The following is a 14,529-nucleotide window of genomic DNA, read 5'->3' as shown; positions in this document are numbered from 1 at the left end:
AATGAACTATGTCTTTAAGTTAGAACATTTCAGCACCTCAGAACAAGCATCAGCAGTTCAGCACCATGGACAGCAACATTTGCATATGATTTCAACTATTCTATCCATTTCTCTTTCCATTCAGCTTTGATGAACATACAGATGCATTGTTTATTGTTCAAATATGTTACACAGGAGAAAGTCATATATGAAACAACATGAGGATGCATAACAGACTATGTCAGTACTTTAACATATAGCAGTGCTTCCCACATATAGACTTTACTTTGGCGGGCAGCCCAGGTATATTACCTGCCACCCAAGTATATTAAGGCCCGATCCCAATTCTATTTTTGTACCCCTACCCCTTCCCTTTAAAAAGTACTCCTAAGAAATATAACACCGTTACAACACCTGCACACGTCATCATATGTCATCGTGAGCTCTTGCTTCATATGAGATTGACGATGGCAACTGCTGTAGTTATTCCAGTTGTGTTATTTTTTTGGTATTTATCTTCAGGAAATCACTGAAGGCATATATCATGTTATAATAATGAAATAATGTGGCAATAAGATCATAACTGTACTGTGCATTTACACCCTGGCCATACTCATCTATGTAAACACACAAATACAACATTAACATTAATACAGACACTGTAAAAAAGTCATTACCAGCCACTAGACTTTTCTGACAGGGTATTCGAGTGTCATCGAGTGTCAGAATGTTGTAAGACTACTATACAAGAGTTATTATTATGGATTATAGATAGCAAAATTCTGTGGGTTTTATTTTAGCATTTTTTTAAACGAGATAGTAAAACGGGAACGAGGTTATGGATGTATTAAAACATATGCTTCTTTGTTGTAAAAAATGCATTATAATGACAAAAAATACAAATTCTCTTTACTTCCGCGTGCAGCCCTGCTGCCGTTGTGGCTGGTGTATTCTGGAAAATTTTCTTACCCCTTGGTTTCAAGTGTGGTGCTGAAAAATCTTTGATTCGAAGGGTATCTAGCCCTTGCCCTTAGTTGTTGTTATTATTATTATTATTATTATTATTATTATTATTATTATTAGTATTTCCTTTATTCATCTAGTCCTGTACATTCAAGCTAAAGAGAATTGGGACATCCTAACCCCTTCACGTGAATGCGCAAAACGAGGGGTAGGGGTAAGGGGAAGGGCTAAGAGGTGGAAGTGCCTTAGTGACATTTTTTATTTTTAGAATTATTATCATCCTTTTACACTTTTTTCTGTATCCGCCCAATATAACCAAACATCTGCAAGCGATTAAGTATTGGAAAATCTTCTCTCCTTTACCCGTTTCATACTGCTCGTTCTGTTTGTCCAAGAACTGTCAACACTCCCACAGACAGTCTCACATGCTCTGCAGAACTACAGAGATCTGGGGTTTTTAAATCTACTAAAATGTTCTGATTTGGTTTTGCTTTCTTTTTCTAAGAGTGAGAGAGACAATAAATAATTAATTCTTTAATTTAAACGACTCAAAAAAACTTTACTAAATACTCGGAGAGGACAAAATTCCATCTAAACTAGTGCACCGTTAGAAATGTGTAATCAACTCATTAGTTGTATTTAAATAATTGTTTTATTCTTGTAATAATTATAATTTTTAGAGATTGTTTTGTTCATTTTTCATTTGCTGTATATTTTATTATTTGATAATATCAATATATTACATATTTTATACATCTAAAATGCTTTGACAATACTGTACAAAATGTCATGCCAATAAAGAAACCTGTACTTGAATAAAAGATAGAGAGAAGCAGATTTTACCTGTCAGTGGGTGCACATGACTCCTGAATAGCATAAAAGTGAAATAGTTTATTTTTTTAAAACAGTCTTTTTTTAACTTTAACCCATTAAAAAGAAAAGTTTAAAACAGATAATAATAACAGTGTAAAAAATGTAATTATGTTTTGTTTGTCGCATATAGTTAACTATTTATGTGATGTAGGTTAAAGGTGTGTTTCAATCCAGCTACCACCGCAAGTATATTTCAAACCTGTGGGAAGCACTGTATACAGTATAAATCCTAGTCAAATCAAACATACAAACAAAATAGGCAGCTTCACTTAAGCCTGAAAACATTAAGTATGTGTATGATTGCTAAGATTTTGCATGTATTCTGCCAATTCCTCTCCTCACAATCTGTAAGTTGACTAAGTTTCAACTTTGATGAACTACTTCTTGCCTTTCTCACATTTCTACATCACACCAGCAAACACATGCAATCTCAATCATTTCACTTCAAAGATAATCTCAAGAGAGATGAACTGCTCCATACGGCAGTCATGTATACACAGGCTGAATGTGTGCTCCTGCATGCGTGGATATGCCTGTACTGGTGATATTTCATATTGCTCTCTATTCTTGTCACTCCCTGGATGCTTAACTGTCTCACAGAATAATAATCACACTGACTGCTGTAATCCCTACTGTGCACAGAGGTTTCCCTGATATCCCCACTGCGCTAGGCTTCGATGAGCTTTGCTGAGCTGAGCCAACCCCTGCCACACACACATATGCATGCACGCACACACATTCTTGTCCTCGCCCAGCCTGGATCACTGCTATTAACAACATGGGCCAAGTAATCCTAATTTGTACCTCTAAAGGAAGCTAATCCATTATACAGAAATAACTAATCTGTAAAGAGCAAACACCATTCTTAGGCTGGAAAATCCTGTTAGCGTCTGCTTGATTACCTTACCATTAGACTTCTTGTGCAAGCGCTCTAAGTTCAGTCACATGCCTAACCTCATCAGCTGGGCTAATGTCTGCAGCACTGTTGATTTCAGAAACAAATTGAGTTAATATTTCATGCTGACAGGGTCAGTTTTACTCTACAGGAAAGCCATTGCTAAATGTGGCTATAGTGAATAATTCAAATACCTGATAAGAGGAAGTGTGGCTGTTTTTAATTTTTCATGATCTCAATATTGCAAAAATGCACTGATCAATTCATGAGTGGGAGAAGTGAGTGAAAGGAAATATGTGGGCAGAACAGTTGGGCTGAGTGGAATAGCATTACAGACAGCTCCAATCGGAGTGGTGCACATCTCACATGACGACAAGCATTATATGACGCAAAAACATATACAGTTGAAGTCGGAATTATTAGCCCCCCTGAATTATTAGCCCTCTTGTTTATTTTTTCCCCAATTTCTGTTTAACGGAGAGAAGATTTTTTTCAACACATTTCTAAACATAATAGTTTTAATAACTCATTTCTAATAACTGATTTATTTTATCTTTACCATGATGACATTAAATAATATTTTACTAGATTTTTTTCAAGACACTTCTATACAGCTTAAAGTGACATTTAAAAGCTTAACTAGGTTAATTAGGTTAACTAGGCAGGTTAGGGTAATGAGGCAAGTTATTGTAAAATGATGGTTTGTTCTGTAGACTATTGAAAAAGTATATAGCTTAAAGGGGCTAATAATTTTGACCATAAAATGCTTTTTTAAAAATTTAAAACTGCTTTTATTCTAGCCGAAATAAAACAAATAAGACTTTCTCCAGAAGAAAAAATATTGTCAGACATACTGTGAAAATTTCTTTGCTCTGTTAAACTTCATTTAGGAAAAATTTTAAAAAGAAAAAAAATCAAAGGGAGGCTAATAATTCTGACTTCAACTGTATATATATATTTTCCTACAGACAGAACTAAATCAAAAATAACTAACTGAATAACAAACTCTTAAATTAAGAAACTACACCATATCTATTTTTTAAAGATGTAAAAGCAAAGATTTTATTGTAATTGTGTTGGTTGTGAGCTCCATCAGAGATGTTTTGGGGTAATCTAGGATTAGTGCACCTTGTTTAAACTCTCACCTTTAAAGGTAAGTCCAGTGACTGCCTTAAAGGGACAGGTCACCCAAAAATCTAAATTCTGTCATTTACTCACCCTAAAGTTTTCTTAAATATGAGTCTCTTTTCTTGAAATTAAAAACATTAACAAAAACACAAATGTTTTGCTTCCCACTGACTGACATTGCATGGCAAATATTAGGGCTGTGCGATTAATCGAAATCGAATCACAATCTCAATTTGAAATGTTACAATTAACTAATCGTAAGAGCCTGCGATGTAAAATTTATATTCATTCATTGATTTTCCTTCGAATTAGTCCCTTAATTTATCAGGGGTCGCCACAGCGGAATGAACCGCCAACTTATACAGCATATGTTTTACGGAGTGGATGCCCTTCCAGTCACAACCTAACACTGGGAAACCCCCATACACACTTGCATTCACATACACACACTATGGCCAATTTTTCGATTAATTAATTACATACAAACTCCACACAGAAATGCCAACTGACCCAAATGGAGCTCGAATCAGTGGTCTTCTTGCTGTGAGGTGATTGAGCTACCCACTGCGCCACCATGATGCCATGAAATGTCATTCATTCATTCACTTTTCAGCTTAGTGCCTTTATTAATCTGGGGTTGCCACATCGGAATGAACCGCTAATTTATCCAGCATGTTTTACACAGCGGATGCCCTTCAAGCCACAACCCAGCACTGCGAAACTCCCATACACACTTGCATTCACATACACACACTACGGCCAATTAATTAGACTAATTAATTACATGCAAACTCCACACAGAAATGCCAACTGACCCAGATGGGGCTCGAACCAGCAACCTTCTTGCTGTGAGGTGATTGTGCTACCCACTGCGCCACCATGATGCCATGAAATTTATATGTATTATATAATTTCCCCAGCCCAGAGCAAATGCTTGACTGCCGTCTGTGTGTGACAGTCTTACTAGCCAATTGAGTGAGTTCACTTTTGTTCTGCCCAATCAGAATTGCGCAGCCGAACTATGCGGAACGCCCACAATAAAAAACAAACATGAAAGCGCAGACAAGTGGGATGACGGCATCTGCCGCTTCAGAAGCATTCATAGACAAATTCATATCAAAGAAAAACACCATGTCGGTTAAATGGGAATATTTTAGTTTTAATGTTACAGACACCGAACAAAAACTGGTCATTTGTAAGAGCTGTCACAGAATTGTTGGCACAGGACAAGGATACAACAACCAGCACCTAAAAAAGCACCATAGGCACCAGGTGATAACTAATGCCATAACTCACTACTGTTTGCTCTAGAGAAAAAGTTTAATTTCTGAATGTTTAAAAACAAATTTGAATAAACATTGGAGTAAGGTAATGTCGTTTTAGTTCCTTTAACTAACACTCACTGCGTTTTAGCAGTAAGAAGCTATGATGCAGATTGAGTTGAAGCCTGACTACAAAATTAAATTGCAAATCAAATCGAAATCGCAATATTTGTCAAAAAAAAAAAACACAATTCCATGTTTTCCCCAAAACAGCCCAAGTAAATATACTAAAACAAATGAAAGCAGAAACATATTAGGTTACCCAATAGTCTGGACAGCATATCTGGACAAACTATCTTTTTGAAATGTAAAGCACCAGACACCAAACCTCGAGCACACATATCCTCAGATTTGACACAATGGCAGAGTACCACAATGTATCTGATTTCAGGCTTTCATTAAATATACAATTTGACAATAACCACACCAGCTGAAATGCAACAACAAATATGCCAGTTTTGATCCGCACTTTGACACCTGTCTGACATATTATGATTCCTAAATGTTGCCAGCTTTATGTCAGTGTCCATCAGTTTCACAACTGAATGCACACAGGTCCAGGTGACTGATGATCACTTCGTGAGTTACAGTCAAGCTGTGTCCTCTTAGCATATGTGTCCGTACTCTAGTGGGACTGTAAGCTGACAGCTTCCTCCATTCAGCGCCCAGGTGAGAGGGCTTACCCATCTGCATATTCATGACTGTGAAATAGACACAGTCGCCATGGAGACAACATACTGATGTGGACACAGAGTGCCGAGGACTTTTGATACAATCTTTCTGACAGTCACAATCAAGTCTACAGCCAAAACATAGCCAAATAGAATGTGCTTCATAATGTATTCACTAATACTTCAATATAAAAACTTTTTATCCATGCACAATGAGAGACAAACTAGTTCGCTATCTCAATAATAATAATAATAAAACATGTCAGTGCAGTAAGTAGTCCAAGTCTCAAATTTTTGCTGATGACAAAGTACACCGCTGCAGTTTCTAGTCTGAAAACTAATGTTTTTCAAGCTTTTCTTAGATCATAATAAAATAATCATCTGACATGAGAAGTGATTTAATTGCTGATGCTGATATAATTAACATGATGAAGAAACAAAAAAAAACACCACCTCACAACGATTTCAGTCTTAAAACACTTTCTTTGCCATTAAGAGAAGCTCTATCATTCACACGGAGATTCCCAGGTTTCAGCACCATGGAAAGCTCATTCTGAAAGATTCACAGCACATGTGTTTAATAAACAATTAAAGAAATAAACAGACATACCATGTTGACCTCAGACACCATGTCTATGCTCGCCACATCGATGCTCATGCCAACTGCAACCGGTGCACCTTAATTGAGAAGAAAAACTTAATTCTTAAGTTCACTGACTGGATTTAATTATTTTATATAAATCTTAAAAAAAACAATCTTTAAAGAGATAAATAATAAAGTAACCAACATACCTCCAAAATCTGGTCGTAGACGAATGTCATAGCCTTTCAAAAGCTTGTCTACTGTCTCTTTGACAAAAGACATGTTTCCTGGTTCATTGGCGCTAAAAAGAAAGAAAAAAGAGGGTTATTCCATCATAACAGAGCTTAGGAGGTCTACGCTCCCGCGCCATGGTCCCCACTAGCTCTTCTTACCTTTGAGCACAGCACATCACTGCCACAATTACCGGTAATGAAAGAACACCAAACAGCCTTCGTTTCTGTATTCCAAACATTCCTTATACTCTTTCAGACAAGGAACTGAGCGACAAAACGGACGTTGTAAGGTTTCCTTGCTTAGGTAACAGGTTACGTTATTCCATCAGTGTGTCTTTGCTAAAGAACTCCCAATTACTGTCAAACACGCGTAAACAAATCGCCGCGATCCGGGTTTTCGCTCTCTTGCGGAGACTGCGTTTTTTGGTTAGGTGCTCGGGGAATACAATGCATTTTGCCCAAGACACTACCGGAGCTTGCAGCAGGGGAGTCGGTGTTTGGGGCTCAGCCAGATCTCCATCCTTCGGTTTTGACGCCCGTAGCTGTGCTGTCCCGAATCTACACCCTCAGTTGAAGTCTCAGCCTTACGCCTCTTTCTGTGTCAGCTGTAAGGAAAGGAAGCACTTGAGAGTCATTTGGGTAAACTGACTTATTTTGCGCGCGCTCCCAACAAAATATGCCTGTTGGCAGATGTTCGCACGTGAGAGTTTGAAACTGAAACTGAAAGCTATTGATTTCGTCTGATGACCGAGCCGACCGGAGTGTGATGAAATTGGTATGAGAGCATGAGGACTTCACTATAAGTAAAGTAGTCACGTGACATTCCACAAGCTTCGTCGCGAACACAGCTGGCGTGAAGCGCGCGGTTTGTCCACAAAAACTCATTCTACATGTTAATTCAAACAAGAATTTAACACAAAACAGCAGTGCTAGTTATTTAGCAGAGAAAATGTTCGCGAGAAAAAAGTTGAAGAGAACGACTGGAGAGGGTTCCCCCTCTTTCTAACTCTTCCTTCACGGGGAGCAATACAACGGTGAGTATTGTAGGATTTGTATTGATAAAAGCTCATGTGTTTCGTCGTTGATGATGGTGGGTGCATATTTAACATCTTTGTGAGGAGAAATCAACCTACAACTTAACAATTCCCTGAAGATAATGAGTCACGACGAGTGTTGTAAATGTATTCTTGCAGTTTTAATGCAGGAGTGCAGATAAGATTTGATGTTGGAAACAGAGATTTGCTTGGAAACAGAAATTCAAAACCACACCCTGACAGAATCAAAGAAAATGGAAATTATTAGCCCATGTTAGTTAGCATTTATACTATCATTTTAATGCAGCAACTACATTTACAATATAACGTACAGTACACGTACATAAATATGTTACACTGAATGAAGGAGTATTATTTCACCCATATTGTTTTGAAAATATTTTTTGTCAAACTTTGTACACATAAAAAGAGTTTATTAAAGAGTTCATCCAGTGCCAGGAATTTCTGTATCATCCACATACATGAAAATGATATTTAAATGTGTTTGGCAACACTGTGACTACAGGAAAACCAGGTATTTATAATTTTCTTATATATATATATATATATATATATATATATATATATATATATATATATATATATATATATATATATATATATATATATATATATATATAGTTAAAGTCAGAATTATTAGCCCCCCCTTTTTTTTCATTTTTTTTAATGAATATTTCCAAAATGATGTTTAACAGAGCAAGGAAATTTTCACAGTATGTCTGATAATATTTTTTCTTCTGGTGAAAGTATTATTTGTTTTATTTCGGCTAGAATAAAAGCAGTTTTTAATTTTTTTAATTCCATTTTAAGGTCAGAATTATTAGCCGCTTTAAGCTATTTTTTTCAATAGTCTACAAACAAACATTATTATACAATAACTTGCCTAGTTACCCTAACCTGCCTAGTTAACCTAATTAACCTAGTTAAGCCTTTAAATGTCACTTTAAGCTGTATAGAAGTGTCTTGAAAAATATCTAGTAAAATATTATTTACTGGCATCATGGCAAAGATAAAATAAATCAGTTATTAGAAATGAGTTATTAAAACTATTTTGTTCAGAAATGTGTTGAAAAAATCTTCTCTCTGTTAAACAGAAATTGGGGTAAAAAATAAATAGGGGGGCTAATAATTCAGGGGGTCTAATAATTCCGACTTCAACTTTATATATAAATGTTTTTTAAGGTGTGCTAAAACATTCTACAAAAATCTACTGTAATAACTGCAGCTACCAAGCTAACTGTTCTCCATTTGAGTGTTTCAGACACGTAATCTCCCCCTCTCTCCTTCTGAGAAGATAATTTCAGCTGCACATACTGTATCTACAACAAGTTATGGTGGTATCAGATAGCAGTGCTTCAGAATTTTATTAGAACATTACATTTATTAGAGCATGGCCTTTACTGTACCTTTGCATCGGCATGCACTCTTATGGTGATAAACAGAACATCACCTTATGGAGAGGAAGAGGAATAATGCTACTTTATTGATACCTTCTGTGATATAATCAATCTGATATATTACTCGTTCTCAGTTCTACTCCCCATCAGTAGATATTAAGGCTCCTCCATTGAGCCTCTAGACAATTTTATTATACATAATCAGATTTTCAGTGAGGCTTGACGGTCTGCTGGAGATTAAGCAGAAGTGTAATGGCTTCTACCAAGCTTTAAACACTCATTAAGCTAATCCTGTTAATTTGAACTGTGTTTATAAAACTGGTCCCAGTTGTTCTGACTGAATGGAAAGGTTGTTTACGGGAGCTGCTGGTGGATTTGACATGGTCAATGGCTGAAGTTAGTGGCATCCTTAAATCCCTCACACTGCATTAAGACTGCAATATGCGGACTGATGCCGCCCTAATGCTTTTAGAAGCAGACGCCGGATGTAGAGCAATGTGGCTGAGCTTCCTGGTACTGTTTCAGAAGCTTTATTCCATAGAGGCAAGGGGTGAGACTCCACTAAGATGCTATTGGATGCTTCTTACTCTACAGTATGTCATCAAGTACATATTACTATTCTGTTCTTGTGTGGCAACATTTAGCTATTGATCTGGCACCTGAAAAAGTGTTAGGACTATATGATAGCCTTCCTCATTTATTAATTGTTAGCAAACGTTCTTAAATCTATTTTAAGACAGCTGATCCAGACTCCTGTCTGTACCAGGGTTAGATTTCAATTGAGTTAAATTGAATTTGAACAAGGTTAGCAAAAATCAATCCATAATTGCCACTTGAATTGAACGTAAAGAAAAAAAATATTGAAATGATCTGACATTCTGAGACAGTCACATAACAAAACATTTCTAACAAGTAAAGCTTAAAAAGCTTCTTAAAAAGTTTATGCAGACATCGATTTCTCAATTTGCAAGCCTTTTAATGATAAAAAAAATGTAAAGATGTTTTTTTTTATCATTTTAGAGTAGTTTAATGTAAAGTTAAAGACTTGTAAAGTTAAATAGATTCAATTTAAATTGTAAGGCATCCTCATGTTCTTTCTATTGCTTGCAAGAAAATACTATTACAGTTTTAAACGTAAAAATAATTAAATTCATTCAATGTGATATTTGCCAAGTTGAATCAATATCAGGTTTAATCTCTTATATACAGTGCATCCGGAAAGTATTCAAAGCGCTTCACTTTTTCCACATTTTATGTTACAGCCTTATTCCAAAATGGAAATTCATTTAAATTCATTTATTTCCTCAAAAGTCAACACACAATACCCCATAATGACAATGTGAAAAAAAGATTTATTAAAAACAAAAAACCTGAAAAATCACATGTACATAAGTATTCACAGCCTTTGCCGTGAAGCTCTAAATTGAGCTCAGGTGTATTCTGTTTCCACGGATCATTCTTGAGATGTTTCAACAGCTAAATTGGAGTTCACCTGTGGTAAATTCAGTGATTGGACATGATTTGAAAAGGCATAGACCTATCTATATAAGGTCCCAGGGTTGACAGTGCATGCCAAAGCACAAACCAAGCATGAAGACAAAGGAATTGTTTGTAGACCTCCTAGGCAGGATTGTCTAGGCACAAGGCTGGGTGGGGTAGGTTACAGAAAAAAGTCTGTTGCTCTGAAAGTTCCAACGAGAACCAGTCACCGCTCATCACCAGGTTAATACAATCCCTACAGTGACGCATGGTGGTAGCATTATGCTGTGGGGATGTTTTTCAGCTGCAGAAACTGGAAGACAAGTCAGGATAGAGGGAAAGATGAAAGAAAACCTGCTTCAGAGTGCTCTTGACGTCAGACTGGGGCGACAGTTCATCTTCCAGCAGTACAATGACCAAAAGCACACAGCCAAAATATCAATCGAGTGGCTTCACAAGAACTCGGTGAATGTCCTTGAGTGTCCCAGCCAGAGCCCAGACCTAAATCCTATTGAACATCTCTGGAGAGATCTGAAAATGGCTGTACACTGTCGCTTCCCATCCAACCCAATAGAGCTTGGGAGTAACTGCAAAGAGGAATGGGCAAAAATTCCCAAAGACAGGTGTGCCAAGCTTGTGGCATCATATTCAAAAAGACTTGAGGCTGTAATTGCTGCCAAAGGTGCATCAACAAAGTATTGAGCAAAGGCAGTGAACACTTATGTACATGTGATTTTTCAGGGTTTTTTTTTAATAAATTTGCAACAATTTCAAAAAAATCTTCTTTCACATTGTCATTATGGGGTATTGTGTGTAGAATTTTTAGGAAATAAATGAATTTAATCCATTTTGGAATAAGGCTGTAGCATAACAAAAAATGGAAAAAGTGAAGCGCTATGAATACTTTCGGATGCACTGTATAACTTAAACATTTTATTTTTATAAGTAGCAAAAAATGTTGCTCTATTTATTTTAAATGCTTTATTTATTTACCAAGTTTGTTGTTAGACATATAAATAGATGAATGAATTGACTTAAGTAAAATTGAAATAAAACCGGTATAGTAATTTGAATTTTGCAGTTCAAAGCTTATAAAAGGTTCTTAAAAAGTTTATGCAGACATCAAATGCTGGATTTGCAGTAGTTTAATGTAACGTTAAAAGACTTTTAAAGTTAATAGATTCATCTTAAATTGTAAGGCATCCTCATGTTCTTTCTATTGCCTGCAAGAAAATACGATAGTTTAAAACCTAAAAATAACTCAATTATTTAATGTGTTATTTGCCAAGTTGAATCAATATTAGGTTTAATCTCTTAAATATAACTTAAACATTTTAAACATAAATAAATGGATGAATTGACTGAAATAAAATTGAAAAAAACAGTAAAGTAATTTGAATTTTGTAGTTTATCATATTTATTTATTTCACGTTTTGCCTAACAAGTTCACTGACCTACAGTCGAATCTGAATATTAAAATCATGAACTACTTTTCACCTTTAAACCTCAAGGTTAGCATGAATAGATTAATAGAAAGTATTCAGTATTATTGAAAAAAAAATCTTTATGGGATTTTTTTGTAGCTGTACGTATAGCGAACCATTTCTATGCTTCTTGCAGCATAAACATTTCTAAAGAACGGCTACTATAAGAAGAGAGATGGAAAGCGAGGGTAGCTCTGAACAGCACTTACCCACACACACCCACATCCCATCATCCAAACAAAGCACTCCACTCACACATCATCTGCAAATGCAAAGGCTCCTCAGTGTGTGGGCTGAGCAAATGGCACCAAGTCACGGTCACACACCAAGCCAAATGCTGTTAAAGCCTTTAAAGTAACACTAGTCAAACAGGCTGTGGGAGGACTGGAACCTTTAACTATGATCCCTGTCTCCATCTTCCAAATGACCAGTGTCCTCCGACCTCCCTAATTGTGAGGTATAAGGCCGCGTCCACAAGTTTCGCCCACTAGACTATCAAAGCGATTATCTGATCTACTGTAGAGGTTAGGTAGTATTACTATAAGGGGGAATGAAATCATGATTATACTGGCATCCACTGAAAGGGTTTTTCCTTCCATTTGTGTCAAATCGCAGTTGCAAAAGACCTCTTTTCTCCACACGCCCCCGCCACCCCCTCCAGATTAAATGGACACAGATAAATAGATCCTCTGGATGGAGTGAATATTGCACTGTGCTGAATGAATAATGCATGTACGTGGCTGACATTGCGAGTCTGATTTGTTTTAGATTGAGACAGAACTCTACAAAATCACTCGTAATACCCAACGAAGGATTCAGACCCCTGCGATACTATGGAAACAGCTTGGAGATACAATCTTTAGTAGAAAGTGACACTAAAAATAAGTTGTCCTTCAAACAAAGATTAGAGGAAGAAAATTATTGATTATTTCTTGAGACATTATATTTGGTGTCCACATTTAATTTAGTTTGCAGAAGTGATTGAATATATAAAGGAAGCTTATTAAATTCAAGCTTTAATGTTTAAAATAACTTTTGTGAAAATGTATTGTGGTGCACAGTGGTGGATTGGGCTGGACAATATTGAAAAAATTGGACATTGCGATATTTTGTTTTCCTGCGATTATAGATTGTGATATGAATATAATTTCACCAGATGATTTGAATAGCTCTAATTGGAAATATTTCATTTATTTCGATCGACTGGCTGGGGTGACCTTTTTCTATGCAGTGCATTTGCATAAGATATAGTAAATTACAAGCAAATATAAAAAAAATAAAGCTTAATAGAAAGAGAAACTAAAAGTTAAATAAATAGTACTTGATGGTTTTCTTTGAAGTCTAACAGTATTGAAATATAGAAATTGAACAATCAAATGTAAGATAACATGGCTATTGTTTTATAAAGGATTTTATACAATAATTTGTTCATTCATTTATTTTATTTTTGGCTTAGTCCCTTTATTAATCAGGGGTCGCCACAGCGGAATGAACTGCTAACTTAACCAGCATATGTTTTGCGCACCGTATGCCCTTCCAGCCACAACCCAGCACTGTGAAACACCCATACACTCTTACATTCACACACATACACTACGGCCAATTTAGCTTATTCAATTCACCTATACCATATCTTTAGACTATGAGGGAAACTGGAGCACCTGGAGGAAACCCACACGAACATGGGGAGAACATGCAAACCCTAGACAGAAAAGCCAACTGACCCTGGTTCGAACCAGTGACCTTCTTGCTGTGAGGCGATCGTGCTAAATCCTGCGATGTGACTATTGCAGATACACACATTGCGATATCATTGCTCAAACGATATATTGTTCAGCCCTAGCTCACTGTGTTCTCACTGCAAGAAGGTCACTGGTTCGAGTCCCAGTTGGGCCAGGTGACCTTTCAATGTGGAGTTTGCATGTTCACCCCACGTTCGTGTGGGTTTCCCCACATATGACATAGGTGAATTCAATAAACTAAACTGGCTGTAGTGTGTGAGTGTGTGTGTAAATGAGGGAGTGTATGGGTGTTTTCCCATACTGGGGGTTCAAGAGTTGTACTCTAAGGGTTGGGTTATGGCTGGAAGGGCATCTGCTGCATAAAATATATGCCAGAGTAATTGGCGGTTCATTCCGCTGTGGCTACCCCTGATAAACCAAGGGCTAAGCCAAAGGAAAGTGAGTGAGTTGGTGAAAATGTATTGTCTGAAAAAAATGGGTGAAATAATGCTCCATTGCCTTTCAACATAACATTTATTTATCCAAAAAAAAAAAATGCTAATTATTTAAAGCCGTACTTATTAAATATATATTAAATAAAAAGCGATCGAGCAAAATAGTATTATTTTTTTCCATGATTATATTAAAGTGTCTGTTTGTTTGTTTGTTTGTTTGTTTGTTTGTTTGTTTGTTTGTTTGTTTGTTTGTTTGTGTATTTTTTACGTCCTATTTTTAAACACCTCATA

At 36.3% G+C, this 14,529-nt stretch overlaps 1 protein-coding gene across 1 annotated transcript in view; it reads right to left on the bottom strand.

Annotated features, from left to right (window-relative positions):
• The window catches only part of gabrb3 (gamma-aminobutyric acid type A receptor subunit beta3), a 92,094-nt gene extending 84,671 nt beyond the window's left edge, over positions 1–7,423 (bottom strand). The window contains 3 exon segments of the mRNA XM_056460173.1: positions 6,442–6,509; positions 6,624–6,715; positions 6,807–7,423. Of these exon segments, the coding sequence (XP_056316148.1) occupies positions 6,442–6,509; positions 6,624–6,715; positions 6,807–6,886 (240 nt within the window). The 5' untranslated portion in view covers positions 6,887–7,423.
• Positions 7,424–14,529: the final 7,106 nt, after the last annotated feature.

This window comes from Danio aesculapii, chromosome 6, assembly GCF_903798145.1.
Source record: "Danio aesculapii chromosome 6, fDanAes4.1, whole genome shotgun sequence".
Lineage (NCBI taxonomy): Eukaryota > Metazoa > Chordata > Actinopteri > Cypriniformes > Danionidae > Danio > Danio aesculapii.
This window is presented reverse-complemented; position numbering and strand designations above follow the sequence as displayed.